General features: G+C 37.1%; 1 protein-coding gene across 5 annotated transcripts in view; it reads left to right on the top strand.

Moving 5' to 3' along the window:
• Nucleotides 1-26,907, top strand: part of ATRNL1 (attractin like 1) — a 432,362-nt gene that overhangs the window by 310,512 nt on the left and 94,943 nt on the right. For 2 of the 5 annotated variants that reach the window (XM_040071146.2, XM_040071148.2), the window contains exon 27: nucleotides 6,743-6,850. The exons of 2 other annotated variants lie outside the window; for them this stretch is intronic. In XM_040071146.2, the coding sequence (XP_039927080.1) occupies nucleotides 6,743-6,850 (108 nt within the window). Of the gene's footprint in view, nucleotides 1-6,742; nucleotides 6,851-24,473; nucleotides 24,544-26,907 lie in introns of all 5 variants that reach the window. One more of the 5 variants, XM_040071150.1, reaches the window with a different exon arrangement.

The raw sequence follows: 26,907 nt of genomic DNA on the forward strand, positions 1-26,907 counted from the left end.
AACTAAAGCTGGTTATCATAATGATGGATAATATTCACAGTGCCTCATGTCAAAAGGCCGTAGCTTAACGACATTGATAGGAAGGAGTGAGATTTTGTTTTTTGAAAGAAGTTTCACACTGTGGCTATTTCACTCATAGAAATGGTAGTTTACGTTTTTAAGTAGTTCTTTAGAAAACATTTTGAAAGGATTATTTATGTGGCACCATTGTAGATGAGAGTTCCAAGGAGTAGTTTGCACCATATGATACTTTACTCTCTTTCATATTCTGAAACAATTTTAACACATATTTTAATATATTCACTTATAAACAACTGTCCTTAGGCAAATACAGAATGTCTTCTGTGGAAACATTTCAACATCTATAATTAGTTGATCTGGCTCTTTTCTCTGTATACAGAATTACTTTGCAGAACAAGCATTTTTAGAAATTTTCTGTCAGCTGAAAATGGCTCTGCTAGCTAACAGCAAAATATTCAACAGTTTGCCCTAAGGATTTTTTAAACCCACTCAATTAGGGATAAGAGCACAATTCTGGGATTAGCAAGGCCTATGGAAAGAATTGAGTGCATCCTTAGGAACCTTTAAAACATTTGTGGTTACAGATCTGTGTAAATGTGCAACATGGATTCATTGTGATCCAAGTGAAAGAGATAATAGGATTAGGTCTTGTTTAGCACTTCTTACATTTTAAAGCAGAAAACTGAATTTTGAATATATTATTGATTCTTAGCACCCAAAAAATCTCCCCATGCCAAAATATTCTTTAGGGAAAGGATATGAAGGATCAAACACGACTTTGTTGTGACATGATCCCCCATAAATTACTGGCAAATGAGCATCACCCAGGGTGCCGCTTCCATTGTTCTAGAGATGGGAATTCTATTCCAGGGTCAAAAAGTTCTAAAAGCTGAAGTCACAGCAGATTCACATTTTGCTCTTTGCTTGCTAATGTGCAATACATTAAATATCTGTTCCTTGGATCTAGCAACAAAATGACCTTTTCAGGGCTCATCTTTTTTTCTCAGTTTTGATTTGTTCAGGGGAAATTGCAGACGACTGGTATTTGGTTTCCAAAAGGGATACATAAAAACTTGACCTTTTGGAACTGTTATTTTTTGGGGATGTGTACACTGTATTTTAAGTACGTCTTAGCTGTTGTTTGCCGGACTATGTCTAGTTTAAATAACCCTTCATTTTATTCAGTATAAAGCTAGGACAAAAAGTATAACTCCTCTCATTTTTTTTTCCCATGACAGACCTTTGCACATGCCTGAGAGCACTTTTTCTTCAGGCAATTTTTAAAGAAAGTGACATGGAATAGGCCCTGGTATCTCAGGAAGTTTCCACAGACTCTATTTTGCAGTGCAAATAGCACGTTATACTTCGTCCATCATTGTAATATCTCATTGCCTACCTGAATGCACTCCTGTGTCAAGGCACTTTCCACTTAGCACGGTGGGAAATGAGGCAGAGGGAAATGATTGTTTAGGAAGTTCATGATGGAGGGAATGACCGAGTTCAGCTTGTCAGGCTTCTGTCAGAATTACAGCTATTCCTGCTGCTTGGTTTCCTATGCCAGCTTTTATCCATCTCTTAAAATCACTGTTCCTCATGCAGTCATGGAATGGGGAGCTTGTTTCACCTAAACCCCAACAAAACAGTTTAATGACTGTGATCTGCCTTTCCAGTGAAAGCAGCTGGTTTGGAAATTAACCAAATAAAATAGTTTGTTCAACGTGTAAATTAGAAATTGCTCTCCTTTCCAGCCATATAAATGGCCAATTTAATCTGAAGAGATTTTCAACACCAAGAGTTACAATGAGAAAATTTGCAGAGAAGGCAAGCTCTGTCTTGTGCAAATTAAAGTGAATAATCAGAGCTTCATTAAAATATCACTAAGTATAATTCAGTTTGAAAATGAGAACTTAAGATTTGGGAAGAGAATTAAATTGTGCTTCTAACTAAAATGTCTGTGATCTATGCAGATCTGTGTAAGTTACTTCTGTTGATTGGGTGTGGCAATAAGAACCCTCAAGAATATTAAATGAATGGGTGAATTGCATAGTTTGGAGAGACTCTGGATTTGCAGGGCTATCCATTTTCATACAGTCTTTACTTTTTTAAGCCTTGGAGCTTGTCAAATGCAGCGTGATCAGAAATTCGTCAGTGCAAATCTCCGTGAGGTTTTGACATTTTTTTCTCCTTGCAAATACTTTTCATATAAAACTCAGATTTAATGCCTGGCATTGTTAACGCTTCTGTTGTAGCCTTTGGATGTTACTCACATCAGCAGTTGACAGTACAGAAGTAGCAAAGGAGGTGACCAAGTTGTAACTGCAGACAAGTCAGAGCTGCAGGATGAATAAGCAGAAGAGGAGTTTCAGATTAGACATTTGAAAAATCCTTGTCACTAGGAAGGTTGTGCAGCACTGAACTAGACAGCAGTTTTCAGAGAGCTGCAGAATTACCATTTTCCTGGTTTTCAATACTCACCTTGACAAAGTCATACATGTCCTGGTACCACATTCACAGTGATGTGATCTAGGATCTAGGAAGAAAACCAAACCCTTCTAAGATGTGAAGGAAGAGAAAGTGGAAAACCTAGGTAGTTGTTGCTGTTAAAATGAGAGACACTCTCCCACCTGCTGTACCCTTATTTCTGGAACAGTGTACCGAGACTTCCGGGCTTTGATTGGCAGTCAGAAGTCTCCTGAACATTTTTTCATGGCATTTGACACCTCTTACTTGTACCCCAGTGTCCAGCTGCCCCGTGACCCTGGGCATGCACACTGGTCAGTGCACCCTTTCTGGCACATTATGGGTACCTTTGGTTACCAGGAGCTCATTAGAGGTGCCAAACAGCAGCAGAAAGATCTTTGAAAGGATTGCTCTCTCATCCTATTATGGCACTAAAATGGCCTCATCCTTTTCAGCTCTCCTAATCCATCAGTCTCTCAAGAATGTCTGCTACTGTATAACAAAGAGAAAGCACACCTGCCCTAGTTCCTAACAACTCATGCACTTTATTAGATTTTTTTTTTCCAATTAGGGCTTTTCCAGGGCAGTTATGCTGTAAGGTGAACAGCGTAGAAAAGCAGTACTAGTCAGAAGAACAGTATCCAATTCCACATGAGAGAGCAAGTCTTTAAGAAAAAAAGAAATAAAAGAAGCGAAAAAAGAAGCAAAATGGTAACATTTCCTAAAATACAAAAGACTTGAAACATGTCAGCCTGAGTTTGCTGAAATATTGTATTCTGTTAATGTTAACTCACTGTAATATGTATTTTGCATTGAATGTTTTATTGTACATAAATACAATACAGGCATTAAAATATTTTGAAAGCAATGTTATCAACCAAGAGGAAAAAAAAATCAAAACATTTCTACTTAAATAAGAAATTTGCAATGAATAAATTTATTATACAAGATGCCATGGAACATTTTAATTTACTCCAAACTGGATTGATCAGACGAGTAGTATCCCCCATGAGGATTTTTTGATCAATAGTAAAATTGAATTGCATTCCCAGGCAACTGCTTTGTTGAGATAAACTTCTAGATGGGGAAAGCAGGTCCCATTTCAAAATCCTTGTTTCACTAGGACACCAAAACTCAAAATTATCATAATCTATGGGTTAAAAAGTCTACATGTTCATGCAGAATCATCTGAAATGTGTATTTCCATAATAGGGAAATAATTACGCCAAAATGGTTGGGTTTTGAAGAAATGTTTTAAAATTATATGGGTATTTAGTGAGAAATTGACCTAATTTATAGTGTCCTAGCATCTTACTGTTCTTCGCTGAAGAACAGGTATAATTCTATACTTTATGTGAAAAACTCTCAATAAGATATGAATTAATGCCTTGGAATTGCTGCAAAATAATAGAGATGCCTAAAAAAATTAATCTTGTCAATAATCTTTTACTTAATGAGATTTAAAGTTTTGGTAGAACTTGAAATTGGTTGTCTGCTCAGTCAAATAAATGCTTATTGAATTTCTCAGCCCTATGCTGAGAAGATGATATTTTTAATTTCCCATACTTTAAAGTGAATATTTAGTGATGTGCCCGCATTCCGAATGCTATAGATTAAATTTGTGATAAAATATTCAAATATTACATGTTAATACTATCTGTTTATCTGATGTCTCCAAGTGAATGTGTCTCAGTACTGGAGAGGTGTGTGTTTGGTTGTTTTTTGGTTTGGTTTTTTTCTGTGATTTTTTTTAAAATGCAGTAATATTTTTGGACTTGAGTATATAAAAGTAACAGCATTGTAGTTTCACTTTTCACTATCCCATGTTTATTCTGACTCAGTTGTGATGAAATCTGTGGGGGAATTTTGTTGGGGGTTTTTTCTCTCTTTGCTGAGAGGGTAAGGAAGAGCTTTTTCACTCTTCTCATGAAATGTTCAGAGAGTTTCCATGTTCTTTTCCCTGTTTGGGAGAGGTACAGGATTTCCCCATAACTGGAAGCTCTAGAACTTTGTTCCTACATTGCTATGTGGATAGTTGCAGATGGTGGGAGGCGCTGACCTTTTCCAGTCACAAAACTGATTTTAAACATCATATCTTCCTGCTTTTTTCCTCATTGCATCTTGTTTTTCCTGTCCTGCGCCTTACAGAGGGCGTTAAAATGATGAAAGGAAAGCAGCAGTGTTTTGAGTAAAGCACTTTGCTGTGCGAGTGCTCAGCTGCCAAAATCAGCAGCGCTTGTGGGCAACCAAACATTTAAAAGTTTTCATTCCTGTCTACAGAGCTAATTAAGAATCTTTGTAGCACTCTTTTCAAATGGCAAACTATCAAAATTTCAGTGAAATTCTTGTGAATGAAAAGGTTTTGCTGAATGCCTGACCAGGAGAGGAGGGGGAGAAACTTACTGGCCTTAAAAACCAGAGAACATATCAAATATACATTTGTTTATAATCTGCGTAAAATAAATCCTTTAAATAGTAGTATGTGCATTTGGAGCATTGGTTGTTCTGCTCATTTAAGTATTTTCCCCAAGCAATTCTCTTTGTTTGGTTTCCCATTAAAAAGTAAGCACTTGCCAATAGCTCTGCAGACTTAGAATACTGTAATGGGTTCCATGTGACAGGACTGTTCTAATAACAGTTTTCTTTAAATGTTGTTATTTTGGGAGGAAAAGGAGGTACATATACTAATTTTAGGATGTAGTGACTCAGTATTTTATACTTTTTGTGGTCCTTGCTAGCTTCTTGGTAGGACTGGAGGGCCATAGTAGTTCTTTCCAGCTGTAAAATCTATTAGTAAATTGTATTGGTGCAAATCAATGCTGATGTCAATCCTAGACAGGCACCACCAGTTTCATGTAGAAGTAGAGGGTTAAAAACATAATTCTTAACCATCTAGATATTAATACTTGGTTTTTATTTATTCCCCATATAAAGCATGCAGTTTTGCCCACAGCTGTATTGATTGCCCTCTTGGTGTGATATACTGGGAGGCCATTTGTGCAGGTGCTTGCTGACAAACACACTGCCTGGCTATAAAATCCAGACCTTGGGAATGTACTGGCAGTGCACTGAGAGGCAACTGCTCTGTTCTGCTTTCAACGTTACAAGTGTGCCTTTAAATTTCTGTAGACAGTCTTAAAATGCAAGTCGAGGCAAAACGCATAAGAAGCACTACAAAATGAGTTTGTTGCTTTGTAACAGATCTTAAATCAGCAGTGTTTATTAGTAAGCTGCCAGCAAATATTTGCTTGCATACCTTTTATTATTTCAAAGGGTTTTATGAACAGTATGTCACAGTGCTAGTGTCATTTACATTCAGACAACACTTTCTAATGTTTTAAGCTTTCCAGAGATAACAGGGAGAAAAACGTTAAGAAAATGAAACAAATCTTTTCTAATAAATCATTTTTGCAAGTGTTTTGTCTCTTCAAGATGCTGTGACATCCTGTTCAACTGAAGGATCACACCACTTGAATTGCACGACTCATTCACCTTAAATATTTAATAATGCTTTCATTAGTTGCACTGAACCAGTGGAGTAAGATCTGTAATATCTACTGCTGGTCATCATTTTTATTCATTGTGGTTTAATAAGCATTATAATTACAGGCTGAGGAAGAAATATGAGTTAACTTTGTGGTTTTGCTTGGGAATTCTGTGCACACTGGTACGATTGGAAGGGATTATACAAGCTCTGTGAGCGTAGCTGAGTGTATTCTAATATACTGGTGCAGAGTTCCCAATCCTGACACATTATTCTTCATATGAAAGTAACTGCAGAAAAGATCCTGCATAAAATTGAGTCCTGACACTATTAACTCCATCTGGCTTAGTTGTGAAATATGAAAATTTGAAGGCCAAGTGGACTTGTTTTTTGGCAGGTGTTCTAATGCATGCATTATCAGTGGAATTAGACTTCAACTATTTTTAACAGCAGTTTCCTGTATTTGCCTGCAACTTACACAAATAGCAAAGTTATTTAGAGAGAACAGTCAGTTAGGGAAGCTTTCATTTGGAAAGTTTGTCAGAGTTCAAGCTTAAAGGCCATTTGTAGGCATCATAACCTTCTGTGCTTGTTTCTCGAGTAAATATAGATGGTGATGATTATGATTTAGTATAACTTTCTCACTTCGATATCACAAATATGACTGTGTGCATGCTGTTTGCGTTCTTATGTTTTAATGGGAGGTATGGTAGGGCAGACTGATAATCTGGTGCATTTTTTTAATGTTTTGTTAAAACATCATTTTTTCCTCATCAGCAACTTATGCGGGAGCGACAGCAGATGGCCAGCCGCCCCTTTGCTTCTGTCGATGTAGCACTGGAAGTAGGAGCTGAGCAAACAGACTTTCTACGAGGGCCATTAGAGGTAGGAACAGTGGTGCTGACAAGGGACCGTTGTGATTTGCATATTTATATTGCCAGTCTCACCTGCATCTGCTTCTGAAACCAAGCAGCATCTGATTACCTGGAGCTGACAAGTCTCAGCTACATGTGTTTTGTCATTTCCAAGCCGCAGAGTTTTAATCTTGTGACATAAGCTGTACCAAAAGCCACTGGAGAATCTATTAGCCTGGGCTGGGGTGACAGTCAGCTCACCTGGCAGTCCTCTTGTGATGGATGTGAGCTGAAGGAATGCAGGACTTGAGCATTAAGGAGGCAGCAAATGTCATGCCCAGTCCTTCAAGTACACACTGCCATCTAGTTAACATCTATCTTAATTAACAGAGATTACAACAAACAAACAAACTAAAGCACCTTCGAGTAAAAATTCAGTGTTGTTTTATACACGGAGGTTTAAGGCATACAGACTGGTTAAAGCATGGTTTTGTTTGTAGGGGATGGCTACATTACTGCATTCTTTTATTGCAAGTGCAGTACATTGGAAAAGAAATAGTAATTTGCAAAGCAGTATGATACTGGAATGGTGTAATAATGCATGAAATGGATTCTAGAAGTTTCACCTGAAAATAGAGGGAAAATTACAATATGTGGATAATAATGAATATCAAATCTAGGTTCAGCTTTTGGGAGATGATCCTCTATTCCTTTAACTTTATTTACAATATTGTGTTTACAGTTATTACTTCACCCTCTTTATGGTGGGACCTGGGAGTGAGGTGTTCTAGATCTGAAATCTTTCAAGATTGTACTCTTCATTCCTGCCAATTTTTAAATTCAAAGCTTCTCTTACTTTTCTCAATAACCAATCTCAATGGAAGATTAAATACAATCTATCAAACCTCCAAGGTTCATGAAGAATGAGCAATGTGAAAAAAACATGGCAGAAATAAAAAGATTCAGCTCTTGAGTATTTATCAAAGTGAGGTGCTCTGTCCTGCTGCTGTACAGGAAGTTATCCCAATTGTTCTCACTGTCACAATTTAAATATTTGTAATAGATGGTGAGTAAAAATGACTTCTTAAAATCTCTTTGAAGAAGCTGTGTTATTTTCTGACGTAATACTAGACGCCTCACGTTCTTCACCAAAACCATTTTACTTTGGTCTCCTGTTATCTTGGAACAGAACACCTCTCCAGTTCCCCGAGCTGAGGGCACATCACACTCCAGTTAACAGTTTTTTGGGTTTTTTTGCAATTTGATTTAATTGTCTTTGCACTGGTATCTGAGAAGATCTTCTGTTTTCTTTTCAAATGGAGGGAGTAAGTGGAAGATGAGGCATCGAAACTCTAATTTTGTACATACTGATTATTTAATTAAACTTTAGAAGTAAATATCACAAGTTAATTGCTACATTTTCTTTCTCCTGTTTTTTAATCTAGCACTAAAAGAGGCAGGTCCTAAAATATTTTAATTATATTTTACAGTTTTTATTACCTTCTTTTTTTCCTACCCAAGCATTTTCTAGCAATTGTTTACAATTCAGCATCCATAGTGTTTTTTCCTAATTAATCCATAGTTATACACAGAATGAAGTCCATTCAAGTTTTCCTCAGAATTATAATATACTGATCTACATCAAAAAAAGCTGAGGAATAAATGAATGTGATTCAAGTATTGATTGTCTGTTGGTATATATTCTGTAAAAGTAAAGGAGCTATATTAAGCTGCTTTGTGAAAGGACACTAAAAGTTTTAGTTGCCCATCTGTTCTTCATATTCTGCTCTTTTGGATTGAGGGGAATCCAGGTCACACATTTCCAGGGTGCAGTGTCTAAGAACAGAATAATATGAAATAGCTGTGAACTTTATTTTGTTGTATTAATTTAGAATCATTAAATGACTTTAATAATTTTGTCATATCTGATGCCCATTGGGAGGCTTAAAGGTAGAGATCTTTTGTGAAAAAAATGAGGCTATACGGTAACTTCAGAATGTTCTGCTGGCATGGAAAAGATCTTGATATACCAGGGGTTCCAATTTTGATGGTGGTGCATTGCATTTCCTCTCCTCGCGCTTTTATTGACACCGTGTTTTACTCGCTGATACTTCGGACATTGTTGTTATACTTTTATTGACGTTGTAATAACTCCGACACTTCCAGTGACACCGCATTGATCCCTGGGCCCTCTGGGCACTGTGTAATGTCACCGAACTCTTCCACACGGTGCTGTGAGTCTCCCAGTCAGCTGCACAGTAAAGCTGCTGTTCATTAATGTCACCTGCCTCACGTGGTGGTGGTTTTCTACACTAATGTTCTACATTAATGCTGATGCTCTGGTACGTGGCGGTATTCGTGAGACTGCACGTGGTAGTGCCACACTGCTGTTTGGTTAACAGCTGTATTTTACATTTATTTGTAAATATCCATAGCAGCTGTTTCACTGTAGAGGTTTAATTTGCAGTAGTAAGGCACTTACTACCCAGTGTTCAGAAACCCAAGAGTATAAATACTGTACTTAAAATGGTTGCCTAGTTTAGATACTTACAATACACCTGATAATATTTGGGTCTATTTGCAGTAGCAGCAATTTGCAACAGATTAAAATAATATCCTGAAAACACTACAGAGGAGAGTTGAACCTCAGTTATTTTGGAGTCTCTATCAATCAGTCTATCTTAATGTTTTGCCAACAAAATGACAGTATCTCAATATTAACTCCTTCAAAAAATATTAATCTGCATCATATTCCGCCCCCTTCCTTGCTGTCTGAGTGGGTTTTTAGGCATTGGCAATAGTCTTTGTTCTTATTAATTTAAACAACATTATTTATCAGTTTTTACCTCCTCAGGCCACCTTTTACCTGAACAAGTCTTGTCTTCATATCCGTTCTGTCATGTTGGCCTTATAACAACTCTTAAATTTTTTTATTGTCGGTTTAAACTTTACACAAAAAAAAGCAGACTTAGTTTCTCCTTTGCCCTCCTTCTCACCTTTATCACACCAACCACTGCCCTGCTAATGATACTGATGTTAGTGTCCCAATTCTAACTGGACCAAGAAATACCCACTCGTGTTGTACCATGATATTCAACCCTGCTAGTCCTAATCTGCATCTTACCTGCTTCTGTAATGATTTCCATTGCACTGCTTGGAAGTGCCTAAGTTGGGGTGAGCCCTTACAAGGAGGGTGAAGCTGGAGGCAGGGCAGCCCTCACTCCCTCCTGGGGAGAACAGAAGCAATCTAAAGTTACTGTGGTGGAGGAAGGGAAGTCTGGAAGGCTTCACCTGGATCCACTCTCTGGATGCCAAAAGGGGAGCACTCCAGTGCAGCTCTGGTGAAGTCACTGGTGACCCAGGGGAAGGTCAAAGGAGAGAGAGGATTGGGAACTCTGCTTGTCAGCAGTAGCATGCAGCATAGGCTGTGAAGGGCAGAGCCAGAAAAGAGCAGAAGCAGCCTGTCCAGAGAGTTTGATAACATTAGCTATTTTGTGATACCACCATATTTTTTTTTTTCAGTAGCAGAATCACAAAAGAAATCAAAGTAGCAGCATAGATCAGTACATACTCATTGCTGAGCTTCTTGGCACTCAGTGCCCTCGGTGTTAAAATGGTTTTTATTCCTTTCATTTCTTTTCTCCAGGCATCTGAGCCATTTCCAGACTTGGTTGCTTTTTACTTCTCAGTATATACCTAAAGCTAAATCATTTAGACCATCTTCAGATTCTAAACCTCATATAGGCAATTTTTTTTCCCCCTAAATTGGGAATCACTTTTGAAGAGTTTCTTCTACTGTGCTGCTGACAGTCATTTCAGTTAATCTATTTATTAACGGAAAAGTGAAACAATTTTTATTTTTTCTTTTTTTTTTAAAATTTTTATTGGGACAGATTGTTTCTTTAGGTAAGATAAGATAGACACTGCTGTAAGTGCTTCATGTCTGGTCATGCTAAGACTGACCAGCAGCATTTACTGTGCTGCATCTGCTGGAGTGAAGACAGGTTTGTTATTGCCTCCAGAAGAACCCAGTGCAGATTTACTGCTGGGATGATCATCCATTTGATATATTTATGGTTTTACTTGGATTTATTGTTTTTCAAATCGATGTTATTTCATAATTATTTCTGCAGAAAAGCACACAGTAGGTCTTTGTCATTTTGTTATAAAATTACTGCATTTCCCCTAGAGTTGTTGTAGATATGAGCCCATCCTCTGCTTCTGACAAGGTACAATGATGTCAGAAATTTTAAATTTCAAATAAAATCTATGTTTGTTTCTCTTGCAAATAATGTTCTCTAGTGAGTTATATTTATGATGCATTAAATACATTTTGAATTTCAGGCACTTTTGATAAGTATGAAGCAAATATTGGCCATTATTTGTCATTTATTTGAGTAAATAATTAGAAGGTGTGCACTGCCACAAGCAGCTATCATTTTATACAAAGAATGGCTGCTGGAAATTAGAGTGACTTACCAAAATGCATTAAAATCCTGTAGTAAAGATTTGTGGAGTTTAAGTAATCGTAATATATATTAATAAGTTGTGCTCCTGGCTTCTTTTGCCAATAGAGAGACTTTTTATCTTGATTTACAAATAAATCTAGTTAAGGTGGGTTCATTTTCTTTTATATTTTGACTAAGTCAGTGAGTAGTTTTTGAAAATGCAGCCTACATTATTTTGAACAAAATTAACCCAGTTGCATGCTTCATCAGCATTGCACCTGCATTGTGTTGATGACATAATGTCTAATGCCAAGGAACAGGCTCTTCCCAGCTCCTGGTACAGATCATCAGCTTTTCTTCTGATATGCTCAGTTCCTAATATTAGTCGTAGTATCAGAGGATAATTTCACTGCCCTTGCAAAAAAGTAATAATTTATTTCAGATAATGCTGAACTTTTCCCTTGAATAGTCACCTTGTTTCCAGTGACCATAAAAGCAACAGGAACTATCAAAGGCTATCATATTTGCACTTCTTGCTTACTAAAAAGTCATATCATAGTCTGGAGTAGCTCAAGGGGCACCAGAGGAGAGAGAATCTAGATGAGAACAATGTGAGCAGTCAGAGACTTAGAAAATATAACTACAATGAAAAATCAAGGAAATTAGAGTAGGCTATTTTAAGGGAGTCCAAATAATAACTTGCAGATATACAAAAGGTTAACAGCAATCAGGAGGGCAAAATCTTCCTTGCCTGTGCTGCAGGTGGCAAACATGTAATGGACTTAAATTGTAGTAGGGAAGGTTTGGGAAAGTATCAGGAAAAGCTTCTCATAATAAAGCTGAATCACTGAAAGCAATTGCCTGGGGAGGTGATGGAACTTCTTTTATTGGAAGCTTTTTAGAGCAGGATGGACAAACATTTCTCAGGTACCATGTACCACAGCTGCATTAGATACCTCCTTTCAGCTCTGTCTTTATTATTATTCTGATTGCTCCCTAGCTCTTCCTTTTTCAGACTCTCTGAAAATGTTCCATTTCTGTTGTTTGAACACCTTAATTACCTTCACTGCAATGTTAGTTTGCTATTACTGAATATTTATGACCCTTCTTTTCACTTTTGCTGTTTTATTCATTGACTTACATCCTAAGTTTTCTCTGAAGATCAGAAACTGTTAAGTCATCTCTGACCCCAGCCTCTCCCTGACTGTAGGGCTGCCAAACATGATCTCCATCCTTTTTGGAATAGCTTCTTGAATTCTCCTTGAAGTCTGTACTAATGATGTAATTTTGTTTTTGTCTTAACAAGTGTATTGCCATTTTTATAGTCTTTTCAAAATCCATGCATTCTAGACTACTAGATCTCAGAGAAATGTAGTCAGATGACACTCAAGAGGAGAATCTGTATTGGATCACATTTTCTGCTTTTCTGTATTGCTCAAAGATCATGTTAAATTTGCTGTCCACTGCCTCAAAAACTCCATTATCTTGTCCTTTGATGGCTCACTGCCTTCTCTGCTCAGTCCCTCAGTACAGTTCATCCAGAAAACTTTCTCCTGAGCTATTGAGTCATTTTATGTTAAACCCTACTTCCCAGTATTTTTGTTTCTCTGTAAATAATCCCTTCACATTTTGTGTGGTTTTTGTGATGTTATGTACGAGAGATGTTACATCACCAAAATTCACATCTGGTTGTTCTTCCTCTAGAGAAAGGCATTTTACCCCAAAGTGGCATTGTTTGGTTTGCACCACCTCCTTCCTTATATGAAATGTTTAGATTTCACTCTATTTTGCTCCTCATTCTGTGGTTTTACACAACAGGGGTGCTCTGCCCAGTTAAATATCTTTACATTTTTGTAAGGTTTTTGTTGCTTCACTTAAAATGTATCTCTAGAAATGTGTGAGTGTTCTGAGCCTATGATTCAGAACAAATATCTCACCTGGCTGCTCATGCATACTGGTCACAGCTATGATTTTTGTGTGTGTTGTGTATACTAAATCAATGTAAAATGTATTGATGTTCAATTTGTTGCACAGAATTACATTTGCAATATTTTAATATTTCTGAGTAGTATTTTTCTTCCCTGGCATATGGGAAAGCTAAAAATATTCTGAGAAATGCTGCCTGGAGTAAGCCACAATTTTTTTCACACAGACCATATTTGTGTGTGCGTGTTTATTCCTAAAATATACACGAGCACCTCAAAACCTGTTGATGTTTTGCTTGAGTCCTTAACTTAGTTTTTAAAAATGGTATATCAGTTCTAAAGTCTCTAAATGTGCAAAAAAAACCCAAAACAAACAAAACCACCTCCCTATGTTCTTTTTTCTGCTTCTTTATTTCTGTCCTCATGGGCAAACAGGTGTGCGAATACCTTAGACATGATGTATAGGAGGTTTGTCTACATGGAGGTTGATGCCCTAATATTTCACCCTAACAAGAGAGTAAACCTTTGCTTATTACCTTGTGAGCTGTAGGATCTCTAAATTCACAATTAGTTCTGAGAACCTGATTTTGTGTAGGTTTTTGAAAAAAAAAAAAAGTATTTTTTCACTTCACAAAATATATTTGGCACATGTACTGCATAATCAGATGACAACAGAAATTGTTTGGATAGAAATATATGATTGGTGTTGAACAAAATTGCAATTAAATTTCATGCTCAATTGGGTGAATTTTGGCTTGCCAGTGAAGTGTAGGTGTTTCGGTGGTATTGGCATGGTGTGAATAGAACTCTTAAATCAATGTATTGTGTGTAATTGCAGATCCAGAGTATAAAAGTAATTACTCTGATTGTTTTCAAGCAGAAGTGTTTATATGTGTCTGTAAATGTTATTAATAATGACACTGTACCTTTTAATAAATTCAATTTTTGCAACATCTTATTTCATTAAATAGGTACAAAATGCAGGAAATGCAAAGCAATATTTATATACTTATATATAAGGGTATAAGCACCCTTAGGACTCTCCTTGAGCAGGGCTTGGTCATGGAAATCTTGCCTTTGGATATGAAACCCATGACAATGAGATATTTCCAGAATTATTTAAACGGAACATACCAAAGTGTGGAAATAGTTATGCTATCATAATAGCTAAAAAGCACATTGATGGGCATATTTCTCTGTTTCTGGACCTTTCTGTACACCTGATTTGCACATGCCATTCTCTGACTGGCTGCTCTTTGTAGTTATGAGTATTTTCTTAGTACCTCTTTTGGTTTTAGATCAGAAGTTATTTCTTATCCCTAAAGTTGGGCATTTCTATCTTTAAAAGGAAAGAGGAGAAGAAATAGGTACAGAAACTATAGCCTTTCATCAGCTATTTCCCATGTTTCCAGGTAGAACTGGGTACTGGAGGGTGCTGATTGATATTTAGCAGCTTGCAGTCCTTAGCTCTGCTTCAGAGACCTTACCTTCATGCTTGTTTCTAGCTTTCTACTCAAGGTTCAGTTCTGCCTTCCAGCAATACCATTGAAACTGCGTGGGCTTTTCTTCACAAAACTTGGCAACCTGCATGTTAGGCAATCACGTATGTTATGCCAGTTTTCACTAAAGTTTTATCATTCTACACCATCTATCAAACTGGATTTGTGCCTGAAGTGAATATGAACTATTTGCATAGAAGGTGATGCCGCTGCCCTGGACCAAACCTCATCCAAACTTCAGAGAGCCATCCAGTGTGCCATCCAACACATCCAATGTGTTGTCCAAGACTATTCAACCCAGAGGGCACTTTCCTACTTGGAAAGTCTGCTGTGAGTTGGACTTCATAATTCTACAATTTCTGATTGCATGGCGACTCAATTTCAAGGAAAAATGATGACTCTTGTTACTTTTTAGGTAGACTGTGAGCCCCCACTGTTCTGCAGTCACTGTGTGCCCTTTTAAAAAGTTTGTCACTATGTTTCTTATCAGCTCTTGTCCCCAGAGCCTTGTCTTCTCCAGACTGAACAACCACAAGGAGAGGTGCTCCTTCTCTCTGGTAATTTTGGTGGCCATCCTCTGGATCCACTCTAACCAGGTTCATATCCTTCCTGTGCTGAAGAAAAGTCATCTCAATTTTTTTCCATGTATATTATGAGAGGCAGTTTCCAGTTTTCCTCTGATTATCCAGGAAGGTGTGAGTGCTTACAGGCAGACTGGATCACTTCAGTGTGAGTACTCAAATTTTCAAATAAACCATGACGCTGGTTATGTGAGTTATAGGGTGTGGATTCCATTCACTGGCTTTAGCAAAGCAGAAGTAGAAACATTCTATAAGGTGTTAATTTTGGTAATAATCTGAAGAATCATCTTTTCATAGCAGGAAAAACAATGAAATATTGGAATTTGAAAAATGAGTGGGCTAAATCAGTTCTTTAATGGTACTGAAGAAACCTTCTCCTTGGACAATTTCTTCTGAAAATCAAAAGATTATGAATGGTGCACTGCAATAAACTAAACACTGCAGTAAAGTAGCAGTTAAAAAGATAGTTGGGCTGCAGTGAAATTGGGAAGACTAGTGAGTTTGTATCAGGGCTATCTCCTTTAAAAAATCAGCAGTATTTGTGATATGTGATCACTTCCAGATATAAATGCAGTGTACTTTACAAAAATCTGTTAGAGCTTCCTATAACAAAGATTGTAAAACATTATTGTTCATTAGTGTGAAGCAGTAAAGTTTTTAACAAATATATAAGAAATAAAATTTTCCACTTTTTCATCTTTGCTATATATTAATCTCATTAGAATTTTATTTAGAGTAGAATTTTGCCTTTCTGAGTGCCATTCCTTCTATTACATCCTTGGCAAAATGACCTTTTTCTTATCTTTATTATCCAGCTTTCAGTAAGAGACTGGGAAGTTGATAGAGGTACTTGCTGTCAGCTTCTTGTCTTAACTGTTTAGGACTCTAAAAATGATGTACAAATATTGAACCAGCTGGAGTTAATAAACAGTTATTCTTTTCTACAAACAACTTCTTTGTTATTGAAAGAAAAGTTACTGGCCTGTTGGAAAAGCAGGCAAGCAATTTATTTTATATTGAGAAAAATTTAAAGTTTTAGGAATCAGAAGGTATAAAGTATACCCTTCTGAACATGTTTAAATGTCGTTTTATGTGCAGAAAAGAGTATTATCCAATGACTCACAAACATAATTTATGTTTTGCAACACTGAGCACACAAGTGCAGGACGATCTTTAAGATCACCAGTGAATTTACCAAGAGTCACTGACATGACTTTGGCAATGAGATCCAGTGAGATCATTTCCCTCTGTGCATATGGATGCTGTAAAATGTATCAGTCTTGGTCATTTATTTTTCATGAAGGAAATTTTGAAATTACATATATGTATAAAAGGAAAATAGTACTGCTTTTATATAAATTAAGTCAGACAAACATAAAAATTAGTCTCCAAAGCCAACTGTCATGTACTTCTCTGTACCTTCAGGCATTGATCAGGAATGTTATTTGAATTACGTTCTCCCATCACTCGCTTGTTGAACTCAAGGTAGAGTTGCACCAGGTCCTAGTGCAGCACAATATGGATCTGCCAGTGTACCATTAAAAGGAAAGTAGTGAAATACTCTACTTACTCTAATGGTTTGTTGAGGAACAGTGGATTTATGTGTATGGTTAAATTCAGAGTAATTGCAGAAATACACTTCTTTTTAAAATTGAAAAAAATGTTTTATTTTTCTCATTTCCTGCTGTAATTAAAGGGTAGACGAAGTGCTAAAATCTGAATATTTAATTTGCTTTTTCTCCAGAATAGTTAGAGCATCTCTTTTTATTCTGTTAGGACACTTTCATGGACGATATTCATTGAAATTACTGCGATGTGCAGCATGCTTTGATCTAGCAACAGTTTATAACCGGTTTGCAACTACTTTGCAAAATAAATAGCTAAAGAAATTTAAATAAACCAACCCAGATGTCTGTCTCATTAGTGACTTTTAATTCTGTGAAGATGTAATAGCTCAAGGTGAAAAGGAAGTACTCAGTGTAGGTACGCATGCACTGCATGCAGCCATTGGCATCCACAACTGGAAATGGCAGAAATCCAGCGCATTTAGTGTGTGATGTCATGCTTTGGGTTGGTTTTTTGGTTTTGTTTTTTTTTTACACTTATATTTGGACTTGAATTTATGCGAGAGGGCAAAGTCAGAGCAGCTTGTCTAGGATTTGGTATAAAGGACAGGGGAGGTTGTGAAAGTCTGCCAACCAGCTAATACTTCAGTAATGTTATTGACTGAATCAAAAAAACTTATATGTCTTGTAATACTTGGAATTGGCTTTGTTCCAAAAAGTTCTACTGTGCGAGATGAGGAAAAAAAATAGAGGTAAAGGTTTGATTACAGACTTTAGGCAGTGTTTTACGTATGCCATCTTAGCCACTGAGTGGCCTAAAACCTTGAATTTATATTCTTTAGAAAGTCAGCACAAAAAGCAAAGGGTAGAGGCAATGTTTTTGCATCAATCTCTGTAGTATCCCTTGCTGCTGAGGTGTGCTCTATTACTCTGTTTCAGACAGTTTTTTCAAAGGACTTAAAATGTCCAAGTGTATCACAGAACTGAGGCTGCCATTAAGAGGTGAAAGTAGTGCAATCAACTCATTATGTGGGGCAACAATTTTAAATCAGCTGGGAAAGCCAGAAAGCATTATTCAGAAGTGCTTAAGGAGAAAGCATTATTCAGAAGTGGTTAATGAGAGCTGGGACTAAAGGAGAAATTCAAAAGCTCTTCTCTTCAATGGGTTTTAATGATCATTGCTTGATACATCTGTAATTGTAGGGTCTTCCACAAGCTTCCCCCTGCTCACCTGTCTTGTCCAGCTTTAACTAAACAGCTTTTCTCTAGTCGGCAGATCTTCTCCAAGCACCATTCTGTTCTAGCATTATGATCATTAAGTTTGTTACAAGGTGAGCACTTCTGACAGACAAATGCAGCTATTTGTTAGCCGAGTATCTACAGCACTAGAGATCATCATCTCATCAGCTGTTTTAGAGACTTCACATTAATAGGACCGAGGAACTGATCCTTGTTAGGAGAGCTCATGTTAGGCTGAAATTCAATATTTTCACTCACTGAATTTGAATTAGGCAGTAAATCTAATCTTTAGAAAATAACATTCATCATGCACAATAGGGTCAGAGATAATTTAGGTTGGAATGAACCTTCTGTAGTCATACATCAATCAAAGAGACTTGGGGATGAGCCAAACCCTTGAGCAGAGTTACGTCTGAGCTCTAGTTTAGCAGTATCCTTCTGATCAACATCTCTTCATTTCAGCTCTTCCAACAGACAAACCGTATTCAATGACCGTCATTGTGATATGTTAACTTTTAATTGTAAATGATGTAATGCATTGCATTTATCTTTCAAGCATGTTCACATGCAGTCCTGTCCTTTGGAGTAAAATTCAGAAAAAACAATTTTATAGTCGGTTGCACTATGACAAAATTTGCAAACAGAACTACTTGTGTGATTGTTTTATCTGTTTTTTGGGGAGAAGACCCTTGAGTATGTGTTATAGAACAGCTTTTGAAATTGGAGGAGTGGCTGTCTTGGAAAGTGACTCCACAGTGTTGTATACAAATATTTGAACCTACAAACTGAGAAACTGTCCTCTGTCTATGACCTGATGTTCCTAATGCAGATACTGATCTACTTCTAAAGATATTTTAATCCACAATGAATGTGACAATGAAATTATTAAGCATTGGTATTGGTACCCTGTTCCATAGCTGGAAATGTCAGTTAAGACAGTGCATTAATAATTATGAGGTACATGGTGAATCTTTTAAAATTTGTATTCAGAAATTCCCTGTCACTAATTTAATGCAATCATAAGCAACTTGAAGTCAATGTGACACAAGAAATGATACTCAAACGTCTCATCTCTAATGAATGACAGTAATTAGCCATATTTCAAGGAAAAGATAATATATCACAGATAAGGAAGTTCATATTTCATAAAGTGCCCATTATCAGAGACGTGGGGCCAAATGAACTCTTATGTTACACTCCTATATAAGCTCTTCTGTCACAGAATATAACATTAAAATGATCATTCTAAAGTAAGTTTTAAGATGGAGAAAACTTTTGAAAATTGATGGGTTTAGTGAACAGTCAACAGTAGTATTTATTTTTAGAAGGACTAATGCAATACTCACGGGAATTAAAGAAAAAGGCAGTTTGGTTCAGCTCTGGTTGTTTCCACAGTGACTCAAACAGTGCCAGCTTTGTCTTTTTAAGAAGGCTAAAAATAGAACAATTGTTCTCAAGTATCTGAAAGTCCTTTGCTGCTTATAAAGCCTACCATGCATCACTGACCCTGTGATATGGGGGCCTTAGAAATGATCTATGGAAAGGGAATGAGGCTTCCCACATTGAGTGGAGATCTCAATCGTTCTCTGCCATGTTACAGTGGTCTGAGGTTCAATAGGATGTAGCTGATTGATACCAGAATTTAAATCATCCCCATCTCTAAACCTGCACACAAGTGAGGTAGAATATGGATGAAGTCTGTGGCTACAGAGGGCTGTAAAAAGGTGGACACAAACCAGGTTGTGCTGCTTTGTGCAGAAGTGAGGCATCCTCTCATCCTAAAACACACAATGAAGGCTCGTTCATAGGAAAAGCCATACTCCAACCCTCTTTAATTTCTCATGTGAAAATGGAACTGTCAGTTTATGGTTTTGTGTTCAAATTCTAGATTAAAAAGCAGAATTGCTGGCTATGTTCAAGAGCATCTTACTGAAAACAGCTGATGATTTCTGCATGTGGTGCTTTAAAAATTGTTTGCTAGGAATCTCACGCTGAAGTGGAATAAAGGGGGAAGAATATCAATGCTTCTAGCATTCTGAAATCTCTTAAATTCATAAGATTTTGTTACTGACTCTGAGGAGAAAACAACTTTTTTTAAGGTTTTTTCAATCTGTTTGCATGAAAAGGATCTGTAGATTCTTCTGTAGGAATAAAGGTTTCTTACAGAAATTAAGGCATGGAATTTATTCCTATAAATTGCAGTACTGTTTAAGCAGTATTTGAAAAGACATGTAACTTTTCTTCAGCAGTACTTGAAATGGAGTCATAGGTGTTTCTACAGGTGACAGATTCAGATTCAGAGTAGCAATTTGGAAGGAATAAAAGATACTCTGTGGTGTGGAACAAATATTCCTGTTGTATGAATACTATCTGAAACATCCCATTGATGTGTTTGCCTGTTCAGAGAAAATTAACACTGTTACAGTTCATGTTTCCTTCCTTATAACGTGAAGCTGAGTTATCAGTGTACTAAGGGTGTGGTTTCAAAAGTTTTTGAAATACTTGCAACGCTCCAGATTGTCTAAAGTGTCATAATTAACAAAGTGAGGTTATTCCAGTGTTATCTAGGAGTAATTTTTATAAACTGAGAAGTGTCTGTGGGGTATGGAGTCAGGCTCCCTGAAGTGTGAATGTGCTTTTGCTGATTGATAGCTTTGCATAATTTAAGCAGTAAAATCTGTACAATGCAGATGAGAACGTTTGAGGGAAAGCAAATATTACAGTATTTCAGTACCCTTGTAGCTATTTAAAACATTCCATAGTAAATAATGTTTATTTCATGTTTAGGTTTGCAAATGCTTCTTATGAATTAGTAGATATCCATCCCACTTTACACACAGAAAAACTGACAGAGAAAAATTGGAAGCAATCCCAGGGTTTTGTCGTTGTTGTTTTTGGGGGGGGTTTTTTGGGTTTTTTTTTTTTTGCTCCTTATTCAGTGACCTGCTCATAAGTGACAGTATTTATATTGGTTCTTTCCATCTAGATAAGGCTTTCAGTGTAAGAGAGGCAATAAAATATAGCCCAGTAATTACCACAGCTTTTCCTAAAAATACAGGGCTTAACTAGAACCCATTCAGAAATATGTTGTCAATTTAAAAACACAAAATAAAGTGTTGGGATAAATTTCTCCCAGAAGATTTTGCTATTGTAATGCCTATTGCTGTAGTAATCCATTTTTAGTTGCCTGACTCAGAACTGAATCTAGAACCATGTGTGGAGCAGAGCCAACAGGGAATACTGAAAAGGGATGCTTCTTCAAAAGTACCTCAAACACGGCAGAAAGCTGATTCTGTCAGATCAGGATTTACATCTAAAAATGATCTGGAGTTGTGCTCATGCCTCTGGTCTCAGAAAACAGGGAGAGGGCTGCTGCATTTCTACTTTGTGCAGTAGTCCAGTGCCTCAGACAATCACTGAAAAGAAGAGGTGGGTGTTCTAAGCTGTCATGAGCCAGCAGTGAGAGAATCATTTCTGTGTCCTGATTGTGAGGCTGTAGGGTGCTCTTGTCATTTTCTGCCACAACTGTGACTCTGCTATTGTAGAGAAAAGGGTTCTTGAACTCAACCAGTTTGGTGGAAAAATGCCCTGTGACCTCATCTGCTGTCCTGGGAGACAGAAGATGGGGATGGCTTTTATAATCTCTGCACTGAGTGATGTCCAAGCCTTTAATCCGGTTATACTGAAGTAATGTGTAGTTCAGGAATTGCCCTTCAACTCAGAATCAAAAACTTTGTCTTAAGTTTTTATTTTTATTACACTTTTAAAGTATAATAAAAATAGGTTACAAAACTGTACTTTGGCCAGGTCTGATTAATCCTGGATTTTTCATTGTTCCATAGGAAACTTCAGCAGAAGAATGTTTACTCTTGTTTTCCTGCAGGTACTCTGTAAGAGATATACACGGAAGCCATTAACTCTGTTTAGACTGCAGTAAATTATGAATGTGTGAAAGTTTGTTTGTGTACCAACAGGAATTTATTTTGTTTTGGACTTAAAGTAACAGTTGTTTGCTTTTTGGTTTTTGTTGTTGTTGGGGCTTTTTTGTTTGTGTGTTTTGTGGGTTTTTTGGTGGGGAGGGGAAGAAGAGTAGAGGAACAAGCTCCAGAGTTATCTCAGTCCTACCCATCTTCAGTCAGATTGCCCCTTTTCAATGTTGATCTGTTCTTCCAGTGGTTAATACTTATCACCTGTTTTTTATAGTCTGTTTGAAATCATGCCTTAGCTTCGGCTGTGATAAATTTAAGAGCCACTTAAAGTTGTCTTGCCTTGATCCATTAAGAGTCTCGGTCTTCAGCTTTTATTGGTACTTGTAGATTTTGATTTAATAGTATTTTAAAAGTTGTTCAGTAAAGCAAATAGAGTTCTTGACACTTCAAAACATATTTCCAGAACAAGATTTGTTCTGGAGCTCCTCTCTGAATCTACTTCATTTCCACAGTTCTCCGTTTTCTGTCTCCTTTGTGTGGACCAGTACTGGTACCAAAGGATAAAATCTGAGAGTTGTTCATAAACTGGTGTGGTTTTGTTAATGCTTCATTCTTGGTAAGTTTTTGGTCAAAAATGATTATAATTCTACAAATACTGTGTTAAAGCATCCCTGCAGTTGTCTGCCATTGTTTCCCAGTTCCCCCTTATGAATGAATGCATTCTGAGTGCTTTCAGCTGTGTTGCGATGCATACATCTTCCTTAATGTCTTGTACAGTGTCCATCAGTGGTAAATAACAATTTCATACAGATCAATGTTATTTATAATCTGAGAGCTTTATTGGAAAGACTTTATTCCCATGTAATGATTAAAGTAATGGGTTGTATGTGCTCAATATCAGTCGTTATAGGATGGCAATAGAAACAGTAGCTGTTACCTCATCACAAATACAATTTGTTATAACCTGCCTGTATTTTGATGTATACTCCTACTTGTATCAGTCAGTTCTGGTGCTGAGCTGAAAGTAAGATCCGCTCACAGGTTTTCAGTCATGTGCTAATGCCTTGCCACCTTGAATACAACATTTTTAGTTCAGTTGTAATTGCAAATTTTTGTAGTTCTTATTTTGTAGCAGCTTACCTAATGAAGTATGAACATATTTCTTTAAGAAAATTTCTTCAAAGCAGTTTCAAAACTGAAGCATTGAGTAGGTTTTACCAATTTCCCAAAATAGTGAGTGGGTGGGGAGTACATTTTAAATCTAATAAACTATTATCTTGATTTACTGAATATAGATAATTTTCTTTTAACCTCTTTTGTGTGTTTATAATAAATTTATAAACTCTTAACAGAGCCTCCTGCTAGAAGGAAAATGTCAAATACCATATTTCCCTCTGCCTTTCAGCTATCAAACTCTTGCTGACAGGTGGGAATGACCATTTGATTCGTGTCAGCACAGATTTGTGAGGTGTTAGCTTGGATAATGATACTAAATTAAATCTCTGATTACCTTCTTATTTGAGTCAGTGTAGCTGTGAATCCTGAAAATCCATTTAATGTTCGTGGGGAGGGAAATATCAGATTTCTAGAAAAGAAGAGTTCTGAGTTGAAGTAAAATGCCATGTTACTAGTCTGGCTTGAAGCTAGAGTTAAAATACTTCCTTGCTTCTGAAAGGGTTTTGAGTGATATCTAATAAAACAGTGGTGCTGCTGTAGTGCTGGTTATGTGCTGCTCAATTTTTAACTCGGTTGGTCAACATCTCTGTTCAGCCTGCAGCATCTTCCCGGTGGAAGCTCAGCCTGTAGCTCTAGGACAGGCTTAGTCCATGGATTACTTTTTGCTAACAGAAATGATTTATGGAAGCTCCCATAAGGAGAAGAGTAATGCGGCAAAGCACAGACAGCTTCTCATGCTGAGAGAGAGAAGATAGGAAGTAAGAGTCTGGCCTATTTTTGAGATGGCATTTCAAAGCTCTTGCTGTTGGACTTTTTAGTTTATTAAAATAATTTATGTTGCTAAAGGAAAGTTGAAAGGGCTTTCTAAATATTTTAGTTTATTGCTGCTTGTTTGCAAGGGTGGTTGATCTTCCTTGAAGTCCCAGATTACAGGAGAGTGTTAATACAGTAGTTATTTTGAATTTTAAAGTGATCTGCCTTGACTAACAAGCACGCTGCACACTCATGGGATGGACCTGCAGTAAGTGCATGAAGCTGGGAAGAGCCTTTACACTCAGTAGTGTTTGCCAGCTGTGAGTACACGGTGCTGGGCTCTGTCAGATACCTATTGCAGGTGTGTTGGAACATTGATTCACTTCAGTGCTTTATTTGCAGAGAAAAAAGACTGGCAGTACACTGATTTGCAGGCATGTATATTTACAGTGGTAAGCATGGACTGACATGGTTCCTGGAAGTAAAGCTTTATGCAGGTTAATAAACTCTTACATTATTATGCCATCTCACTTTTTCAGTGTGGTGCAACTGCGTGTTTTTACTCGGGCATTGTAACTGAAGTTCAGTGACTATTGAAAATATGGAAAGGTAAGGTCTTTTCATAAGAGTATTAAATTGTTTCGAGCTGTTGACTTCCTCAGAGCCTTTAAGAAATTGGTGTTTTGCATAATTTTTCAAAGACTCCAAACAGGCTGCTTTTTGCTTAACTTCCCTTGTTCCCAGTTGCCGTCAAATACCCTAGAAGATTTCAGACAGAGGATAGAGAAAGCACAGGATGAGCCAAACCCATCCCATGGCCCAAACCAGAGGACTTTTTTGTCCTTTTAGTCTGCTGTAAACCTTCCCTGCATCTTCTTCTTCAGCATCTGGACATCAAGCTGTCCGGATGTGCTGAAGTGTATTAAGTACTTCCACAGGGTGTTTCGGCTGAGTCAGCCAGAAGCAACAGAGAACCCTGCATCCATTCAAGTGTTATTAAAAGCACAGACTCTAGTCTAATACCGCAGCAGTAGGCAGGCATTTGTAATGAAACGTGCTGCCAGTGGGAAGAATAGGGGTGTCTGGATGGTAAATAAAATTGCTAAATATTTTCCAAGTAGTCAATAGCAAAATTGAGTTACAGTCTGCTTTAAATTATTTACAGAAGAATTTAAATTTGCAAACTTATTACAGCAAGCTGCTGCTTTTAACAACACTCAAGTTCTTGAAAATTCAATGCTAAAATGAGTTATTACAAGTGAGTTAGCTGTCTGAAATTAAATTAGGTGATAAACAATCCATTTCTCTGCGGTAAATTGGCATTCATGACAACTAGTTCAAGTATGCACCTGAACCCATTATTCTTAGCACTTCATAAAGTTGCAATTGATAGCAATTTGTATTGACAGACTCTTATTGAATATAATTCTCAACAGAAACTAGCTAATCAATTAATTATTCCTAGTATTACTCAAGTTTGTTTTCATGTTGCTCCATCATTCAGGAAATTAACTGTTAACATTGTTTACAATTAATATAACTTAAACACTTTAGTTTTCATTGGCTGAATTACCAAGCTTAGACTAATTAAGTAAGCGTTAAAGCTTTCTGAATTACTAGCAAAACTGAAAATTATGCGTGCTAAATTGAAAAACACACAACAAAAACTGATTCTATAATACATATCATTATGCAGGATTTAAAACCAGAATGTTTAGTCTTGCATTTCCCCTTGAAGGCTGCTTGGCTGCCTGTGAAAAGTCCTAGCCTCTTCTGAAGAGACTTGAGGGAATAATCATCAGCAATATTATGATGAAAAGCACCATCAAATCATGTTCTTCTAAGGCTATCTAATAACTATTTGCATCTTCCCTCACATTTAAATAAGGCTTTCTTGGAATTCAGTATTGCAAAGGAGCAGATCCATCCCACTGCCACATCATTTTGGGCAGATGCTCTAAGAATGGGACTGCAGTGACTGTGCAGAAAGTGCCAGGATTCATCAGCTTGGAGCACCCTTGGAGTCAAAGGGGCTCCCCTGGAGAGCGAGGGTCTGCTCGGCTGCCTCTGCCTGCAGCAACAGAATCGACATTAACTGTTTTGATTTGTGCTGACAACAAGTTAATTGCATAAGATTAAACCCTTAAATTCTATCAGATGAACTCTTGTTAAACGTGAGTCCTGGCCCAGAGCCCTGCTTTGCCCGTGTAAACACAGCATTCCTCTTGCAAATTAGGAGAATGGCCCTGACCCCTTTTATATGAATAAAAGGCTTTCTTTCATGGAAGGAAGTAGAACTTGTTGCTTCTGAGAGAGCTCTAGGTTTAAAAACCAGTATTAGTCTTGTTTAGGTGGAAATCAGGAGGGCTATATGTTTTATTTAGGTCCATTAGTAACGTTTGTGTATGGTTCTGTTTACCTCTGGTTTTCTTCAGCAGTTTGTACTCTGTATCCTGGTTTTGAAAGCTTTTTCAAATATTCTAGTGATGTATGATGTGTGGAGAGTACCTCTTTACTTGTTCACTGAATAACTGAATACAGTACAAGAATTTTAACAGTGAGACAAGGTCATTTCCATCTTATGAGTCATGGTTTCAGGGAGGTGGAAGGCACACAGAAGTCATCCAAATGCCTGCTTGCTTCTTGTGGAACTGGCTGGAGGAGAAGCTGGAAGGAAACCTGGGCTTTGTATCCAAGCAAGAGGTGCTGTGGCAGTAGTGCTGCCTCGGAAGGAATACTCCAAATGTCTTTTTCTGTGTTGCTTCCTTACCTTAGAAACAATCGGGGATTCTTTCAAAATCACTCCCTTTGTCTCCTAATTACTGTCTAGTAGATTGAGCCTGAGAGATGTTGGACACAAGTCTTTGATATACTTATGTAATATTAAGGTAGAAGATTTTTTATTTTTCTAGTAGATAATTTAATCTAAATCAGAATCTGACTTGTGGGGATGAAGGAAGCCTAACATGAAAT

The sequence above is a fragment of the Hirundo rustica genome, chromosome 8 (assembly GCF_015227805.2).
Source record: "Hirundo rustica isolate bHirRus1 chromosome 8, bHirRus1.pri.v3, whole genome shotgun sequence".
In the NCBI taxonomy this organism is placed as follows: domain Eukaryota; kingdom Metazoa; phylum Chordata; class Aves; order Passeriformes; family Hirundinidae; genus Hirundo; species Hirundo rustica.